A 21284-nucleotide genomic window follows, 5' to 3' on the forward strand; every position below is an offset into this window, starting at 1 on the left:
TTCTCTGTGTGTCAAACACATACATAAAAAAATATATACATATATATACACTAAATATGTTATATAGGTATTATTTTTTATTTGTTGGTAGTCTGTTTCTCCCTCTAGATTATAAATTTTTTGATGGCAAAGGACTTTGTATAATTTGTTTACCACAACCTCCCTGTGGCAGAAACTGCTTATAGGTAACAAATACCCATTTTTCCCTTCTCCTTAATAGAATCTCCAAAGAAAAAGAAATAAAAGGAATACAAATTGGAAAAGAAGTAAAACTGTCACTGTTTGCAGATGACATGATACTATACATAGAGAATCCTAAAGATGCCACCAGAAAACTACTAGAGCTAATCAATGAATTTGGTAAAGCTGCAGGACACAAAATTAATGCACAAAAATCTCTTGCATTCCTACACACTAATGATGAAAAATCATTTCTCTGAAAGAGAAATTAAGGAAACACTCCCATTTACCACTGCAACAAAAAGAATACCTAGGAATAAACCTACCTAGGGAGACAAAAGACCTGTATGCAGAAAACTATCAGACACTGATGAAAGAAATTAAAGATGATACAAATAGATGGAGAGGTATACCATGTTCTTGCATTGGAAGAATCAATATTGTGAAAATGACTATACTACCCAAAGCAATCTGCAGATTCAATGCAATCCCTATCAAATTACCAATGGCATTTTTTACAGAACTAGAACAAAAAAATCTTAAAATTTGTATGGAGACACAAAAGACCCCGAATAGCCAAAGCAGTCTTGAGGGAAAAAAACGGAGCTGGAGGTATGAGACTCCCTGACTTCAGACTATACTATAAAGCTACAGTAATCAAGATAATATGGTATGGCACAAAAACAGAAATACAGATCAATGGAACAAGATAGAAAGCCCAGAGATAAACCCATGCAACTATGGTCAACTAATCTATGACAAAGGAGGCAAGGATATACAATGGAGAAAAGACAGTTTCTTCTATAAGTGGTGCTGGGAAAACTGGACAGCTACATGTAAAAGAATGAAATTAGAACACTCCCTAACACCACACACAAAAATAAACTCAAAATGGATTAGAGACCTAAATGGAAGACCAGACACTCTAAAACTCTTAGAGGAAAACATAGGAAGAACACTCTTTGACATAAACCACAGCAAGATCTTTTTTGATCCACCTCCTAGAGTAATGGAAATAAAAGCAAAAATAAACAAATGGGACCTAATGAAACTTGAAAGCCTTTGCACAGCAAAGGAAACCATAAACAAGATGAAAAGACAACCCTCAGAATTGGACAAAATATTTGCAAATGAATCAACAGACAAAGGATTAATCTCCAAAATATATAAACAGCTCATACAGCTCAATATTAAAAAAACAAACAAGCCAATCCAAAAATGGGCAGAAGACCTAAATACACATTTCTCCAAAGAAGACATACAGATGGCCAAGAAGCACATGAAAAGCTGCTCAACATCACTAATTATTAGAGAAATGCAAATCAAAACTACAATGAAGTATCACCTCACACCAGTTAGAACTGGCATCATCAGAAAATCTACAAACAACAAATGCTGGAGAGGGTGTGGAGAAAAGGGAACCCTCTTGCTCTGTTGGTGGGAATGTAAATTGATACAGCCACTATGGAGAACAGTATGGAGGTTCCTTAAAAAACTACAAATAGAACTACCATATGACCCAGCAATCCCACTACTGGGCATATACCCAGAGAAAACCACATTTCAAAAAGACACATGCACCCCAATGTTCACTGCAGCACTATTTACAATAGCCAGGTCATGAAAGCAACCTAAAGGCCCATTGACAGATGAATGGATGTTGAAGATGTGGTACATATATACAATGGAATATTACTCAGCATAAAAAGGAATGAAATTGGGTCATTTGTTGAGACATGGATGGATCTAGATACTGTCATACAGAGTGAAGTAAGTCAGAAAGAGAAAAACAAATATCGTACATTAACGCATATATGTGGAACCTAGAAAAATGGTACAGATGAACTGGTTTGCAGGGCAGAAAATGAGATGTAGAGAACAAACGTATGGACACAAAGCAGGGAAAGCGGTGGGGTGGGGGGGTGTGATGAATTGGGTGATTGGGGCTGACATGTATACACTGATGTGTATAAAATGGGTGACTAATAAGAACCTGCTGTATAAAAAAATAAATAAAATTTTAAAAAAATAGAATCTCCGATTTTCAGCTAAGCATCCTGATTTCCTAGTGTCCTTTGCAACTAGGTGTGGCCACATTGCTAAGTTCTGTTACCAAGTCCAAGCTCGCTCTGCTCGCTGCACGACAGGCCAATAAATCCAGAGATGAGGTGTTGAGGCAAGGGACTTTATTCGGAAAGCTGGTGGACCATGAGGGTGGCAGACTAGTGTCTCAAAAGAACCACCTTATCATGGTTTGGATGCCAGTTTCTTTTATAGAACAGAAGGGGGGAGGAGATGAGGAAGTAAAGTAAAAAGGCCGTTAAGTTTTGCAAATATCCCCTGCAACGGCCAGCCTTGGGGAGGGGATGTGTTAATTTCTTCTTTCTTGCAGCCATCCACAGGTGGACAGGGTTAGGATGCTTCCCTGAACAAAGGCACTTTGGTTTAACTTTCAGAGGGGCAGGGTTCCCTGAGGCAGGCCATTATATATAGACAGTATCCTTTTAGTGAACAAAAGCAGCAGAAAGCAACGGTTAAAGTAAAATAAACAGATTCAACATGTAGTCAGATTTGGCTCTTCCCTGTTACAGTTCTGGTCAATGGAATGTGAGAAGTGATGTGTATTACCTCTAGGTTGTGCCTTTAAAGGGAAAAGGTGTACCCTTCTCAGTCACTCCCTTCCTTCATGCTAACTGAAAAGCAAACATGGTAGTAAGCCACCTTGAATCATGTAGACAAGGGCAAGCAAGACCTCGCAGAATAGGACAAAATAACTGCATTCCTAATAACTTCATAGAGCAGAACCATCCTAACAGCATGGACTTCTATCTTGTTTAAGTTAATGTTTGTTTTATTCCTGGTCTCTCTCACACATAGTTAAATCTTTACCCCAATACACATAATCCCGATCCACTAGAACAAGACCTTGCAACAGGAGGCCTCGCTAAATATTTACTGAATGAACAAGTGAATTAATCAATCTCTCATCTGGTTAGCATGAGCCAGAACCCTTGAACATGGTCCACCTCTAGTTACATTAAGAAATAAGAAAGTCTATGAGCTTCCCTGGTGGCACAGTGGTTAAGAATCCACCTGCCAATGCAGGGGACATGGGTTCGAGCCCTGGTCTGGGAAGATCCCACTTGCCGCTGAGCAACTAAGCCCATGCGCCACAACTACTGAGCCTGCGCTCTAGAGCCTGTGAGCCACAACTACTGAGCCCATGTGCCACAACTACTGAAGCCCGTGCACCTAGAGCCGTGCTCCACAACGAGAAGCCACTGCACCGCAACAAAGATTAGCCCCTGCGTGCAGCAACGAAGACCCAATGCAGCCAAAAATAAAATAAATTTAATTTAATTTTTAAAAAAAAGAAAGAAAGAAGGAAGTCTAGTTTCTACACTTATAAAACTGTGGCTTAGATCTACATCGAATTCAAACCTGTGGGTACTGCCTGAGCAGCCAGACTATTCTTTTAATTGTTAATATTCACCTCTCTAAGTTTCAGTGAACTTAATTTTGCATATTACTTCCCTAATTTCTATAAAACTAATGGATATATCATTAGTCATAATGAAATGCCTACTTTTTCTGGGAATGTTTATATCATTTAAAGGCTTGTAAATGATAAAGTTGAGTGTTATCAATGAAAAAAATGAAGATTGTTGAAAACATAGGTCACAAAATTCAAAGAAAAAAGGTGACACAACTTAACAAAATGAATCAAACTTCAGATGACAGTATCAAAAAAGATCCACATTTTCCCTTAATAACAAGCAGCAGAGTAACTGCTTTTTATGAGCCCAAAGTGACAAAATTAAATCAAGCTCAGAGTTATTTAGTTAAGCCCCAGAGCAACACAGAAGCTAATGAAAATAGAAAGCACATCAAAACAAACTCAGATCCTTTTTGTCTTACATATTGTGCTATTCTGTCAATGGTTATATTATCACCAGAACAGTAGAAAGGATAGGCAGTTACCATGTTAAAGATCATGAACGAAAGATGAAGAAAACTGAGGAGACATCTAACCTGACATCTTTGAGCTGATAAATGAACACCAGACTCCCTGAACTTTATTTACACAACAAAAAGAAACACATTTAAGCAAATCTCCATCATCTGGATTTTGTTACATGCGGCCAAACACTTTCAGGTTTTACAATTCAGAAAATTAAAGAATTCAAAAAGAAACAGCTTACAGTTAAATTTCTTAACCTAAATATTTCATTTAGGCTAGTTTAAGAGTATGTCTAAGGACAAAATTTTTTTTAAAAAAACAATCAAAATTCACTTCTAAATATGTAGCTACTAAAGTCATTTTTACAGTTATTGTTTGGCCTACTTTATCCTAACAGAAAAGACTTACCTGAAATTTCAGTGATTTACATCTACAGAAATGCTCCTCTGATTCAAAAGAGAGTTAACATGATAGTCAACACACAAAAGCAAGTTGTTTGAATACTTCAACAGAAGAATATTTAAAATCCTAACTAAACGCATTCATTTACCAAATACCGTGTTCCTATTAAATGCTAGAGACTAGGTCCCACGGATCACCAAAATAAAAAGAAACATGGTTCCCCTGCCCTCAGTAAGCTTATAATTTAGCAGACAATCATATAAACCTGCTCCAAAAGTTTTCCTTTGGCCTCAGCTAAATTAAAACAAGAACTAAGGGAGAACATACTCCACAACCATAGAGATATTCTTTTAAAACACACTAGGATCCTCATAAAAATATGGGTAAAAGATACCTACAAACAACTCACAAATGGCCAAAACACACACACACAATATTCTCAGTAGTAAGTAGTAATTAAAAATATATAAACTTTTTTTTTTTTTTTTTTTGCAGTTTGCGGGCCTCTCACTGTTGTGGCCTCTCCTGTTGCGGAGCACAGGCTCTGGACGCGCAGGCCCGGCGGCCATAGCTCATGGGCCCAGCCGCTCTGTGACATGTGGGATCTTCCCGGACCGGGCACGAACCCGTGTCCCCTGCATCGGCAGGCGGACTCTCAACCACTGCGCCACCAGGGAAGCCCAAAAATATATAAACTTTTAAGAAATATAAATCAATGTAATCTTCTAGGTATCTCATACTTACTAAGATGCCAATTCTCTATATGCTGAAAACTTTTTTTTGCTCTTAGAAAGGAAGACACCACTAAAAATGCAAAAAGATTCATAGCTCAGGCTTAGAATCTCCAACAACTTACTGTTTCAAAGCTGCCTTTATGCATCAAATCAATGGGTGGCCGGAATAGATCTGCAAGGGTAGTTAGTTTCTTATCTATTGCTCCTCCATTTCTTAACTCCTGTTCTTGCCGAACTGCAACACAGGAGGATGAGAAAGTTTCAATTAGCCATAAAATAAGTCATGAATCTTGCATTAAAAAAAAAATGTATCAGTTGCAAGAACTAACGAACAATGTGCTTGACCTCAAATGCAAATGCAAAGATCTAAGGCTGACCCTGAAAAAAAATACAAAGTCAGGTGGGGAGGGAGTCTTAAGACTTGGTGCTCTCTATCCAAAAGTAAGGATAAAAGTGGAAATTATGTAAGAGTCACTTATTCAAAATATTTCCTTCACATACTCAAAACTAACTTTAGCACAGAAGAAAACTTTCATCTTCATTTATCTGTTTCTGAAACTCATCCTAATTTATCTAGCTACATTCTAGTTGTTTCTAGCTACATTCCCAATCTTGAAAGATTATGGCAGTGAGAGAGAATGACTACGGCTATCATCTTCTCCTGGAAGGGCACAGGATTCCCTGGATGACCTGAGTCAGCCTGGATTCCACGTCAACTCTCAAGTTACAAGACCTATCTGTGCTTCAATGAGCTCATTATAAATTATTACAAAATCAAATGTGGTTCAAGAGTTTCTCATATATTCTCTAAACATAACTGTCTTTTCTCTAGGATTCCATTGCTAAATCAGTATTAAGTCCACTAAAAGGAGAAGACCAAGACTCTCATTCTTATTCAACAGAAAGATATAAACCTATTCCAAACAACTGTTGCCACAATGTTAATAGTGCCTGCTTTGGGTAGTATGGCCTTTTCTTCTTCTATTTTCCAATCCCTACAATAACCATTTTCATTGTGGTCATTCCTTTAACTGACATATATCAGGATCCTGAGGAAAATCAGTTTTTTATTTTATTATAGTCAGCATTTAAGTGCTCATTCAGAAACAGATTAAGTTTGTAAATTACCGTATTTCTCACATTATATCCATCTCTCTTATTCTTCTATAATCAAGTAGGTTAGAATCTGGAAAAATTCAGCTCAGGGGGGAGTTAATAGCAATCACAGACTGAATTCATAATTTAGTTTTTAAATAAGATGATGAATCCTCAAAGTTATTAGGCCTAATATTAATCATCTTCTTAAGAAAAAAAATTATATAAAACAAACTAGGATCTTGACCTGAAGGGGAGTGTGTGGGTGCTTTTCCACCTTGTGGTTTTAATCTGTGGGAGAGGAGACAGGGGAGAAAGACAATGAGAGAGGGAGAGGGAGGGAAAAAGAGATGATAAACTGGTTCATAGATACTTACTAGTTTCAGTTTGGAAATCCCGGAAACCATCAAATATTGAACGTGCAGGCCGTCGTCTTTTAGGAGCTATATAGGAGGAAAAAATAGAATTGATACAAAAAGTTAAACATTAATTTTGTAACAATTCTAAAAATGTCCTTATCTATAGCAATTTCTTATTTTAAGACACTCAGATTCATAATGGTGCTGTCCTTCAAAATATAAAATACTTTAAAAACGTTCAAGGCATTCATATATAATTAACCATCTTGAGCCCAATCATATTTTACAAAAAAGAAAATTAAGGCCCAGTTAAAAAAACTTGGCCAAACTTGTGTAAAAAGATAGGAAGAAAGATTTTGAGGATGACTTCCCATGGCGATGAAGCTACATACATGCTGCAAATGCATAATTCAGGTTAGCCTAAATGATCTGCCTACCCTTTAGTATAATACTTGAGTAAGTTCTAAACCATAATATTTAAGAACTACCTCTTAGTAAGTGGATACACATGCAGAATTATAAACACCAAAAAACTGTAATTTCCGAAGAAAAATTTTTCCTACGGTTAACAGAAAAATGAACAGAACCAACGTCCTTTGATACCCTTGTACAGCGTCTATTACCCAGTCCTTAAGTATTGTACAGATAAAGCTGAAAAAGCAATCATCAAAACATTATCTTCCTGTATGTTCTTAAACATAAAAATTTTACCAGGTCTTAAATGGGAAAAGAATCTGGAAAAGAATAGATGTATGTGTATGTATAACTGAATTACTTTGTTGTACACCTGAAACTAACAAAACATTGTAAACCAACTATACTCCAATAAAAAAAAAAGTTATTAGGTCATTTAATATACATTACAGTAAATAAGGACATTTAATGATTCTTTCAATATGGGTAACAGTTATTCAGTTGGTTTATGGCAAGCCCCACGAGCACTGCCAGCATGTAACCAGAACAATGCTACACATTAACAGATGATGATTACATAGTAAGATTAGACAGAAACTATAAAAGTCTCTCATCCCATGTCAAAGCATCTTTCCCAACAGCCTGTGTTTGCCATTATATAGGGTAATTCTTTTAATCTAAGAACTACTGAGTAAAAAACAAAACAAAAAAATAACAAAAGAATGCAGAACCATATGTTAAAAAAATTCCACATTTGTTTAAAGCATTATCAGGTCAGTATATCATTTATGCACATATGTGTATCAGTATTTATATTAAAGAATCACAATATTATCTCTAGGAAAAGGAAATTTGGTAAAAATCAGAGACTTCCATATTTTAGCTTTGTACTGAATTTCAAATTTAAATTGAATTTTACATATAAATTGTTTTATTTAAATAAATTATTATATAAATTATTAATTTTAAATTTTTATTATTTAAACTTATAAAATTTAAATACTGCATTATTTTTCCTCCCTCCCTTTATAAACAAGAAGCAAGACATGTTATTCTTTTCAATCTTGGAACTATTTTTAATCAAGAGTCAAGAGTTCCTATCTTAAATGTACATGTTTCTAGCAGCAATAATATTAACTACTCAAATAATGCTTTCTTAAAACTCATTATCAGATATTATTTAACCATAACAATTAAGAAAGTAAGGTTATCTTAGGATAAGACATAAAATAGCTGCCTAAGAAAGCATATTATTATTGGGGAGGTAGTACATAGTACATAAAAGGTACTTTTCTTCTACTTTTAAACTGCCAAAGGCAGGCCAGTCAATATTCTACATTCTTCACACACACGCACACTCACTCTCTCTCTCTCTCTCTCTCTCTCTCTCTCTCTCTCTCTCTCTCTCACTCTCTCTCTCTCTCACTCCCCGCCCCCCACCCCCCACCAATTTAGCCCTTCTCTATTATACACTTGATCTCCTGGAGATTCATACTAGCTCCTCTTATTGCTAGCTTTCCAACCACTCTCTTTTATTTCTTGGGCTCGTGACCTGCTCCCGTTTGTTTCCCCCTTATATATCCTAAGTCTAACCAAGAATCTCTCCTCAAGCCACAACACCTCTAGCTCTAGGATCATTATTACTCCTGCCTGCCTCTTCAATGTGGTTTCCTCACTCTTCCAAACCATATGCTATAAGTAAACATCAGTCCTCTGTACTCTCACTCCACTGCTCACGTAACAGGAGTGCTGGTCACTGAGGTCAAAGAGACTAAGCTACAAAGAGCTAAAAGAGATTCAAAAAGGAGCTTCATAGTCAGAATAGGGGAGGAACAGAGAACAAAATTTAATGAGCAGAGCAGCACTGTTTCACATTTTCACAAATCTCTGTTAATAACTGATATAAGAGAAGACACCTGAATTTTTAGATCTGCTTCTGCATTCAATCTGCTGCTATTCCTTTAGTTCATGTATATGAAGAAAATTAAAATTCAATTTCACACAGACATGTAGTTGTAAAAGGGAAGCGTATTTTTATAGTGTTTTAAGATAATTGTGAACATTCTCCCCTGCTACTACACCAAAGCTCAACCAGTGGTAATTTCTTAAAGGTTGGTTGCAACATGGAATCTGAAATCTTATCAATGAACTTTTCATACTCTGCTCCGTTAAAATCCATTGGTCTTATGTGGTAGGCAGGCTCTGTGATGGCCCCTGATTATCCCTATCTCCCGGGATTCATAACCTGTGTGTGAACATCTTGAGTATGGGCAGGATCAAACAGAATGTGGCAGAGGTGATGGGATGTCACTTCCAACAGTTAGGTTACAAAAAGATAGTGGCTGGAGCTCTAGTGGTGCAATCTGTTAGCGCACGGTACTTATACAAAAAGATGGTGGCTTCCATCCATCCTGGGCTGCCCTCTCTGGCTCTCTCATTTGCTCTGCAGTAAGGAACTGATGTCTCCAGCCAACCAGCAGCCACGTGAGTAAACTTAGATCTTCCTCTAGTCACGCTCTGAGATGATTGTAGCCCTGGCTGACACCTTGATTATACCCTGTGAGAGACCCTAAACAGAGGCACCCAACTAAGCCACACCTGGATTTCTGACCCACAGAAATGGTGATATAACAAATGTTTGTTGTTTCAGGAAGCTAAATTTTGAAGCGATTTGTTAAACAGCAATAGATATCTAATCTATATTGCATACATAGATACTTACATATAGATCCGAATAGATCTTTCACCCATGCACAATTTTGTAATATTGTGCTTTGGTCATTTGAAAATACTTGTTCACTGAGTTATGCAAATATTCCAAATACTGACCATTTCATCATACGATATTAAAAAAAAAAATCACCATCTGTTAATGTCACTGCTAACCTCATCAAAAAGCCTTTAAGTACTGGGAAGCTATCAAGCTCACAATCATGCACATAAACTTTCTAAAATTCTAAGTTCTGCCTGAAAGCCTTTTTTCTTTTCTTAAATCACTGGCAACAAGTAATGTCAGTTGTTTGCCTTGAAGCAGTTAACAGGCTTTGTTCACATTCAAGAAAATGTCGGCCAAATGTTTAAGTCTAAATAACTATAGTTTGTCAGTAATCTTTCAAGAAAAATAATGTTCCATAAAAAAAGCAGCTAGTTTTGCTTTCAATTCAAACAACTGTACAAGTGTTTCACCTTAAAGTAACCAGAGTACTTCAGTATGCAGAAGTGCTTTATGCACACATCCTATTTCATCAAACAGAATAGTTTACAAATGTGGATCAAGATCAAATGAAATTAATTTTTATTGCTTTGGCTTTTTTTTTTTTTTTTTTTTAAACTGCAAGTGTGTGTCAGTGAAGAATTCAACAAATAGTAGCAGTTAGGTGCCACTGTCCTGATTCAATTAAGATGCAGCAGGGCTTCCCTGGTGGCGCAGTGGTTGAGAGTCCGCCTGCCAATACAGGGGACACGGGTTTGAGCCCTGGTCCGGGAAGATCCCACATGCCGCAGAGCAACTGGGCCCGTGAGCCATGCCTACTGAGCCTGCACGTCTGGAGCCTGTGCTCTGCAACAAGACAGGCCGTGACAGTGAGAGGCCCGCGCACCGCGATGAAGAGTGGCCCCCGCTTGCCACAACTAGAGAAAGCCCTCGCACAGAAACGAAGACCCAACACAGCCATAAATAAATAAATAAATAAAGCAAAACTGTCAAAAAAAAAAAAAAAGAAAATATTTAAAAAAAAAAAAAAAAAAAGATGCATCAGTATGACCCATCACTACTTCTGAATTATCAGCCCAAATGTCAACACAGTGAAAAAGGCAAATAACTTGTTAGTATTATTATGAAAACAGTTTTGGTCTTACAGACCCACTGAAAGGGCATTAGGGACTCCCAGACCGCACTTTGAGAATCACACTTTAAATCAGTACTATCCCAGGGACTTCCCTGGTGGTCCAGTGGTTAAGACTCCGCCCTCCCAATGCAGGGGACATGGGTTCGATCCCTGGTCAGGGAACTAAGATCCCACATACCACTACTAGAGAGCCTGCACGCCACAACTAATAAGCCCACATGCTCTAGAGCCTGCACGCCACACGAAGACCCAATGCAGCCAAAATTATTTATTTATTTAAAAATCGATACTATCCCAAAGAAGAAAATAGTTCTCCAAAAACCTTTTCAAAGTTATAATAAGGTCTAATAATGAAAGTTAGGACTGACTCCCTAACTATATAAAGTCATTCTCACCCCCCTCACCAAACCAGATGTAGAAGGAAGAAAGTGGAGTTTCAAATGGGAACTCTTTTGCCTCTGTTAAACAGTAAAATAGCACAGAATCCATTTGCTGTAGTCTTCCCCACTCAAAGATCTTGCCTTTATTCCTTGCAATAAAGGAAAGATAAAGCTTCCAAGGGCATTCCTCAGCTCCAAAATCTATAACATTTATATGAAAAAAAAAAAACATGAACAATGCTTTATTACCTCTGGTATATTAAAGGCACAATGACTAGCTAAATTGAACAGTTCAGAAAGCACACATTATATTTCAATATTCAGACCTTATTGTTTTCTTCCTCCCATCTTTATTTCTGAATCTGGAAAGTATATTCTTTATTCCTTTCTACAGTAAACTCCAAAGCTCCCAAGTTAAAAATCAATCTTAAAACTCTCAATTAAGTTGCTTTTTCAAATCAAAAGATATGGTTTATGTAATTTTCTTCATCCTTTTCTTACAATTTATTTCTTCTTTAGTTTACCTATGAAACTTTTTATAGGCCTATTTCTCTGCACTGCTGTTCTCAATATATACAATATACATTTCTATGTCTCTGTCTACCCAACCAAATCATAACTTCATCTGCTGGGGGGTCTTTTTGTTTTTTTAATTTTTTTTTTTTTTTGCCCATGCTGCATGACATGTGGAATCTTAGTTCCCCACCCAGGGACTGAACCCGTGCCCACTGCACTGGAAATGCAGAGTCTTAACCACTGGACCGCCAGGGAAGTCCCCTATCTTCTGTTTTTTAATATACCTGTTAATGCCTAAAATATCTGGCTCACAAAAGGTAAATATTAAAATAAAACTATGCTTATTAAAATAAAACTATAAATTTTCTTTAAATTTGATTAAATGTTCCATTTTCTACTATCTTCTCTATGCACCCCAGATTGATATCACAGTTTTTTGCATGGATTAGGGATTACTTCCTCCTTTTTTCAATACAAGAACAGCACTTCTAGAAATTAAAAAAGAGTGAAGGTACAGCATATCAAGACAGTAAGGATATGGCAGTCAAGTGGGTACCCAAAAAACAAAAAATAATCAGTCTTTTATCTAATGATAGATTTGTTTCCATTTTAAGGCAGCAGTTCCTTTTGCTTATTCTCCTCCTTTTGGCATTCTGCAACAACTATCAACTTTTTAATCTGGTTCCCTCCTCGGAAAGAGCCAACTGTGCAACTTTCCTGAGGGAGTACAGAATTACAAGATAAGAATCAACTCTACTTGAAGTAACAATCTCTGAGCAAGCCTTCATATCTTTTGATAGCTTCATTAAAATCCTGAAGACAACAATAAAGTCAAATAAAGCTAAGGAAAAAAGGTAAACTTACCACCAAATAAAGGTTCTGGTTCCACCAATATTTCCTGCTTTTGAGGAATTGGGGCACGGACTTCCTCTCTATTAAAAAAAAAAAAAAAAAGTGGGAAAATATCCAAGTGAAAACTGTTTTCTGCTACCTATTCTTACTGTAACTATTGTGAACACATTCAAATTAACAAATAAAATGAACAACAGATATAGTGACTTTTAGGAACCACATTAAATTATGATAAATGACTGTCAGATGATTTCCATATAGAGATGAACTGGAATAAAGCACCTGGCATAGATATTGCAAATGGGTTTATAAAGAAAGAGAACAAACAGAAAAATAAAAAATATTTCTCCTCTAAGTTCCCTGCCCTAAATTCTTTAGAAAAAAAAAGATAGGAAATTTACAAACACACACACACACACACACACACACACACACACTTCAGGTAAAAAATTAATGGAAAATATGAGCTTAATAAAAGCAATATTACCTCAACACTACATCAAATAATAGATAATTAAATCACAAATATATTAAAATAAGCTTAAACAAGCAGTTAATTTTATGCTACTTATGAAGTTGGCTAACAAAGGTAGTACCCTTGGATTATTTATTAAATAGACACTAACATATATAAAACAGAAAAAATACTCTTTTAGAAGCCTAAAAACTCTTCAAAGTTTACCTCCAGAGGGTTTACTAATAATCCATCTCTTCTAGTGAACAATACTCATTTAAAATATGCTGTAAAAATGGTGTATATCCCTTTATATATCAGTTTAATTATTTTAGTTTTAACTCAAATACGAAACTCTGCTGATAAACGCTCATAGCAAGTAAGATTAAGTTTCAAATTTAATATGCTCCCCTTATAATAAATATTAATTTATGTTAGGCCTAATGTTTTTCATTCAGGTGTTTCTAATAGTAATAACTGAGCTTAAGGTCCTGTCTTTGACACCTAAAAGTTGAAACTTCAAAACATACTTTATTTAATACAGTATCAATACTCATTTGTCAACAAAAACTAACATCCTGTAATCAAAGAACAACTAGTTAAACAAAGAAATCTACAATAAGCCAAATGAGTGAAGAATAAAGGATAATTCAAAATTATGTTAAGCACTCTTTCCTACTGGATCTCAGTCACTGCTCACACACAGAAATGCAATACTCTAAAGAAACAGACAATGTGTCTCTAAGAGGACGCTCTATTAAATCTCTTTCACCAAAGAGAAATAGGCCATTATCCTAGCAAAACTAAAAACTTCAAACACATCTTTTACCTGAATAGATCTTTCCATTATTGGTATAATTCACCTTACTGTGTGTGTGTGTGTGTGTGTGTGTATGTACAAAGTTATCTCAATCTAAAGCCTTAATCTGATGAAACAAGCCTTAATCTGATGAAATACATCAATTAGGGTGATGGCTTCATTAGTAGTCCCTATACAGAAAGACTTGATTACTACATATTTGAGGTCATCTATTCCAAGACTGCTAGCTACCCAACAAAATGGAAGAATGGAACAGAAGGTGAACTGTAAAGAAAGAAAACTATAGTTTAGGAAGTAGGTGCCACTATCAAATGTTAATCAATTAGTAATACAAATAATCTAAGTCAAATTATAATGTAATTCAGCAGGAAAAGACATTCATTAATCAAAACTATTTTTAAGTACAATTAAGAAAACTTGGGGCAGTGAGGACTGATATGTCCCCCCAAATCAGCTATGAATGCCTGTTATTCAAGTGAATGTAAACTAAATCATGTTTTCATATTGATTTCCATTAAAGATTTGAGTTATGTTGGTGGAGAATGGGCTATCAAACTTGAAATACACAGCCAACATCGATAGGAAAAAACTTATATAAAATATAAATAATAACCTCTAGAGTTCACACTTTGTGGGGAAACAATATTACTCTAGAATTTGAAACTAGATTAAAAAAAAGAGGCAATCATGTCCTGAATGTTTATTTAGCTTTTTAAATCTAATTTAGTAAAAATAAAATCCATGTTTTTGCCTATTCCTATTTAAGGGGATTCTTCTTATTTAGTATCTCATGTTGTAAACACTGAAGAATTATAAATGGCTATGAGTATTAAAATCTCATTTAAGGATCTTTGAAATTTTGACTCAAAAATCAATGTTTTTCATTTGAGTAGCATTCATCTCTAATATTTTCCAAAGACTACTGGAATTTTACTTAACAGATATTCATTTCAAACTCTCATTGGTATCAAATGTAAAGGGCAGAAAACACCAAATGTATTTATCATCTGTTACTATTCTCTATATATTACAGTTCTACATGCTGAACGTGCCTCTAAAGATTAACGACATGTAGCTATTTAAGGCATAAATTTTCTTCAAAAATTTTTTCATGACAACTCAAAACTTTCCTGGGACAATGTAGGAAATCCAGAATTGGGAAATCTGAGCTTTATTGGACTTTCCTTCTGTATCTGCTACTTAATTGTGGTATAGCTTGGGGAAATGGCTATCTTTATGCTTCCTCTGTAAAATGTGGATAATAATGCCAGCCTATAGGGTTCTTCTGAGGATTAAATAACAGACTTGACAGTGCTGTAAAGAACTTAAAGCATATAAGTATAAAAATTTTCACCTGACACTTTCAGATGCTTTCAACTTTTAATTTGTTCAAAACAGAGAATTAACCTAACATGTAAAAATGTAACTGCTCAATTTTGGCAGGGGGTAGCTCCCAATAATAAATAATAAGCTCATACTCTGTGTGTGGTCTGACAGTGGAGACACTTGCTGAACTGGTACTTGGCTCTTCAGCGATTCCTCCACCATCCAAAAACATAGTGACTGCCATCTCCAGATTATTGTTGCAGGCTTCAAGCATATGTTTCCCTACACTTTCACTTGCACCTGAAATAGTATAAAAACAAGAAAAAAGTTGAAAAAAAGACACCTTCTTACATTCAGTTCACATTAGAATACAGAATTCCCAAGCAAATAGTACTTTTCCCTCTTTAGAATGAATGATTTTTAAAACAAAAACTGTTTACTTCTATGCTTGTTGGCTGATTACTATGAAATATACAGAGCTAGAAAAGAAAGCAGCAGCATTAAAAATAGTTGTCTTCCTTCATAATAAAACAAAAACTAAATAAAACATTTGTTTGCCATTTCTTTATATGGGCCGACTATATATCTGTTAATAAACTGAAAAAGAAAATGAAAGACTACGCTCTAGAAAGTTAGAAATACTTTGTTAGAAAGAATGCATTCAGTTACCAATTTCTACTTCTATAAGAAAGGAAACACTTTAATAACAATGGGAGAGAAGGGAGATGGGACTTTTTGTCAAAGATATAACTAAGTCAAAATTTGGTAAGAAATGTCAATCTTCATCATTTAAAACTGGCCCTATCACACACTCACTTGTACAGTAAAGCAAGCATAATCTGTTTGATGCAATGTAAACTGGTAAAGCCCTTTAACAAATCAATTTTATAACATGCATCAAGAAACATAATGCCTGTTACTTTTTTGACCCAGTAATTTGGGCGTGTGGTCTAAATAAATCTACATAAATCAATATAAAGTCTAAATAAATCTGCATAAATCTAGTCTAAATAAACCTATATAAAACACATGTATAAACATATCTATACATATGTCCAGTATAGCTTCAGTTAAAATTGAAAAACTATAGATAACATAAATGTCTAATAGTAGTAGAGTCTAAATTGTAAATCTATTTGGTGGGATATTTTGTGGGCATTAAAAAGCATCTCAGGTCACAAGAAACTATATTCAATATCCTGTAATAAACCACAATGAAAAAGAAAAAAAAATAAAAAGGGAAAAAAAACCCATCTTAGGCTTTCCACTTGGGATGACCTTCCTTCTGCCTCAACTGTGTCCTTTAAGAGTCTCCTGCAGTGAAGGCTGTGGGTGTGTGTGTGGTTTTTTGTTTGTTTTTTGTGTTTTTTTGCTCTGACAATGCCTTTATTTTGCTATTGTTCCTGAAAGACACTTTCACCACTGGATATTCTTTTCTAAGGCTGACAGCTATTTTCTCTCAGTACACTGAATATAGCATTCCAGTGTCTTCTGTTGTTGCTTCTGAGAAGTAAGTTGCCAGACTAAAGAAAAACCTTTTTATACCAATCTGTTGTTTCTCTCTAGTTGCTTTTAAGATCTTCTCTGTCTTTGGTCTTCTGCAGTTTCACTCTATTTCCTGGGGCTGATTTTATTTATCCTCCTTGGGATTCACTGGACTTCCACCATAAGGACTGTTCTCATTTATCAGTTCTGAAAAATTCTCAGACATTTCTATTTAAAAATTACCACACAAGCTTTAAATGATACATTAAACAAGATGGACTTAATTGATATTTATAGGACATTCCACCCAAAAACAACAGCATACACTGTCTTCTCAAGTGCTCATGGAACATTCTCCAGGATAGATCTTATCCTGGGTCACAATTCAAGCCTTGGTAAATTTAAGAAAATTGAAATCGTATCAAGTATCTTTTCCAACCACAATGCTATAAGACTAGATATCAATTACAGGGAAAAAAAAATCTGTGAAAAATACAAACACATGGAGGCTAAACAATACACTACTAAATAACCAAGAGATCAATGAGGAAATCAAAAAATACCTAGAAACAAATGACAATGAAAACACAACGACCCAAAACCTATGGGATGCAGCAAAAGCAGTTCTAAGAGGAAGTTTATAGCAATACAATCTTACCTCAAGACACAAGAAACATCTCAAATAAACAACCTAACCTTACACCTAAAGCAATTAGAGAAAAGAAGAACAAAAAACCCCCAAAGTTAGCAGAAGGAAAGAAATCATAAAGATCAGATCAGAAATAAATGAAAAAGAAATGAAGGAAACAACAGCTAAGATCAATAAAACTAAAAGCTGGTTCTTTAAGATAAACAAAATTGATAAACCACTAGCCAGACTCATCAAGAAAAAAAGGGAGAAGACTCAAATCACTAGAATTAGAAATGAAAAAGGAGAAGTAACAACTGACACGGCAGAAATACAAAGGATCATGAAGGATGACTACAAGCAACTCCATGCCAATAAAATGGCCAACCTGGAAGAAATGGACAAATTCTTAGAAATGCACAACCTTCCGAGACTGGACCAGGAAGAAATAGAAAATATAAACAGACCAATCACAAGCACTGAAACTGAAACTGTGATTACAAATCTTCCAACAAACAAAACTCCAGGACCAGATGGATTCACAGGCAAAATCTATCAAACATTTAGAGAAGAGCTAACACCTGTCCTTCTCAAACTCTTCCAAAATATAGCACAGGGGGGAACAGTCCCAAACTCATTCTACGAGGCCACCATCACCCTGATACCAAAAACAGACGAAGAGGTCACAGAAAAGAAAACTACAGACCAATATCACTGATGAACACAGATGCAAAAATCCTCAACAAAATACTAGCAAAAAGAATCTAACAGCACATTAAAAGGATCATACACCATGATTAAGTGGGGTTCATCCCAGGAATGCAAGGATTCGTCAATATATGCAAATCAATCAATGTGATAAACCATATTAACAAATTGAAGGAGAAAAACCATATAATCACCTCAATAGAGACAGAAAAAGCTTTCAACAAAATTAAACACTCATTTATGATAAAAACCCTCCAGAAAGTAGGCATAGAGGGAACGTACCTCAACATAATAAAGGCCACATATGACAAACCCACAGCCAACATCGTTTTCAATGGTGAAAAACTGAAACCATTTCCACTAAGATCAGGAACAAGAAAAGGCTGCCCACTCTCACCACTATTATTCAATATATTTTTGGAAGTTTTAGCCATAGCAATCAGAGAAGAAAAATAAATAAAAGGAATCCAAATTGGAAAAGAAGAAGTAAAACTGTTACTGTTTGTGGATGACATGATACTACACAGAGAACCCCAAAGATGCTACCAGAAAACTACTAGAGCTAACCAATGAATTTAGTAAAGTAGCAGGATAAAAAATTAATGCATAGAAATCTCTAGTAATCCTATATACTAATGATGAAAAATCTGAAAGAGAAATTAAGGAAACACTCCCATTTACCACTGCAACAAAAAGAATAAAATACCTAAGAATAAACCTAACTAAGGAGACAAAAGACCTGTATGCAGAAAACTATAAGACACTGATGAAAGAAATTAAAGATGATACAAACAGATGGAGAGATATACCATGTTCTTAGATTGGAAGAATCAACACTGTGAAAATGACTATACTACCCAAAGCAATCTACAGATTCAATGCAATCCCTATCAAACTATCAATGACATTTTTCAAAGAACTAGAACAAAAAAAATTCACAGTTTGTATGGAAACACAAAAGACTCCAAATAGCCAAAGCATTCTTGAGAAAGAAAAACGGAGCTAGAGGAATCAGGCTCCCTGCCTTCAAACTATACTACAAAGCTACCATAATCAAGACAGTATGGTACTGGCACAAAAACAGAAATATAGATCAATGGAACAAGATAGAAAGCCCAGAGATAAACCCACACGCATATGGTCACCTTATCTTTGATAAAGGAGGCAAGAATATACAATGGAGAAAAAACAACCTCTTCAATAAGTGGTGCTGGGAAAACTGGACACCTACATGTAAAAGAATGAAATTAGAACACTCCCTAAAACCATACACAAAAATAAACTCAAAATGGATTAAAGACCTAATGTAAGGCCAGACACTATAAAACTCTTAGAGGAAAACATAGCCAGAACACTCTACGACATACATCACATCAAGATCCTTTTTGACCCACCTCCTAGAAAAATGGAAATAAAAACAAAAATAAACAAATGGAACCTAATGAAACTTAAAAGCTTTTGCATACGAAAGGAAACCATAAACAAGACGAAAAGCCAACTCTCAGAATGGGAGAAAATATTTGCAAACAAAGCAACTGACAAAGGATTAATCTCCAAAGTATACAGGCAGCTCATGCAGCTCAGTATCAAAAAAACCCAAACAACCCAATCCAAAAATGGGCAGAAGACCTAGAAAGACATTTCTCCAAAGAAGATATACAGATTGCCAACAAACACATGAAAGGATGCTCAACATCACTAATCATCAGAGAGATGCAAATCAGAACTACAATAAGGTATCACCTCACACAGGTCAGAATGGCCATCATCAAAAAATCTACAAACAATAAATGCTGGAGAGGGTGCGGAGAAAAGGGAACCTTCTTGCACTGCTTGTGGGAATGTAAACTGACACAACCACTCTCAAGAACAGTATGGAGGTTCCTTAAAAAACTAAAAATAGAACTATCATATGACCCAGCAATCCCACTACTGGGCATATACCCTGAGAAAATCATAATTCAAAAAGAGTCATGTACCACAATGTTCATTGCAGCTCTATTTACAATAGCCAGGACATGGAACCAACATAGTTGTCCATCTACAGATGAATCGATAAAGAAGATGTGGCACATATATACAATGGAATATTACTGAGCCATAAAGAGAAACGAAATTGAGTTATATGTAGTGAGGTGGATGGACCTAGAGACTGTCATACAGAGTGAAGTAAGTCAGAAAGAGAAAAAACAAATACCGTATGCTAACACTTATATATGAAATCTAAAAAAAAAAAACTGTTCTGAAGAACCTAGGGGCAGGACAGGAATAAAGATGCAGATGTAGAGAATGGACTTGAGGACACGGGGAAGGGGAAGGGGAAGGTTAAGCTGGACACGGGGAAGGGGGAGGTTAAGCTGGGACAAAGTGAGAGAGTGGCATGGACATATATACACTACCAAATGTAAAACAGATAGCTGGTGGGAAGCAGCCCCATAGCACAGGGAAATCATCTCAGTGCTTTGTGACCACCTAGAGGGGTGGGATAGGGAGGGTGGGAGGGAGACCCAAGAGGGAGGAGATATGGGGATATATGTATACGTACAGCTGATTTACTTTGTTATACAGCAGAAACTAACACACCACTGTAAAGCAATTATACTCCAATGAAGATGTTAGAAATAAATAAATTTTAAAAAATTACCTTACTCCTCCTTTCACACTTATGTCCTTCTGGACCTCCAATTAGATGTATGTTAGAACTCTTCATTCTATGCTGTGCCAATTTGTTTTTTACCTGTTCATGAGCTTTTAATTTTAGTTAATTTTTTGTAACTAGAAGTTCTGGGGTTTTTGTTTCCTAATCTGCCTGGTCATGTTTCAGAGACCCTTGCTTCATACTCATATTTCTTTTCATTTCTTCTAATATATTAATCAAACTTACTGGAATTACTAAGACAAAATATAAACTTTCTGCAGTTTCTAGAGGTCACTGTCTCGTTTCTGCTGGCTCTTGCTCACTATGCAATGTTTTTTTGTGCACTTTGTGATTTTTTTTTGACTATGATCTCAAGTGGCTTGGAATTTTAATCTGTAGATTTTTGGAGGCTGGGTTGAAGGTACATCCCTCCTAAGAGAAGATAACTTAATAGATTTTGGAAGGTACCTGAAAGCACCACCAA

General features: G+C 35.7%; 1 protein-coding gene across 2 annotated transcripts in view; it reads right to left on the bottom strand.

Moving 5' to 3' along the window:
* The window catches only part of UBXN7 (UBX domain protein 7), a gene marked incomplete at both ends in the record, with an annotated part of 60865 nt that overhangs the window by 24555 nt on the left and 15026 nt on the right, over positions 1-21284 (bottom strand). Inside the window, 4 exons of one of the 2 annotated variants that reach the window (XM_079704642.1) lie at positions 5400-5512; positions 6750-6815; positions 12754-12821; positions 15494-15641. In XM_079704642.1, coding sequence (XP_079560768.1) covers positions 5400-5512; positions 6750-6815; positions 12754-12821; positions 15494-15641 — 395 coding nt within the window. The remainder of the gene's footprint in view (positions 1-5399; positions 5513-6749; positions 6816-12753; positions 12822-15493; positions 15642-21284) is intronic. The other variant, XM_079704641.1, reaches the window with a different exon arrangement.

The sequence above is a fragment of the Hyperoodon ampullatus genome (assembly GCF_949752795.1).
Source record: "Hyperoodon ampullatus genome assembly, chromosome: 5".
Taxonomy (NCBI): Eukaryota; Metazoa; Chordata; class Mammalia; order Artiodactyla; family Ziphiidae; genus Hyperoodon; species Hyperoodon ampullatus.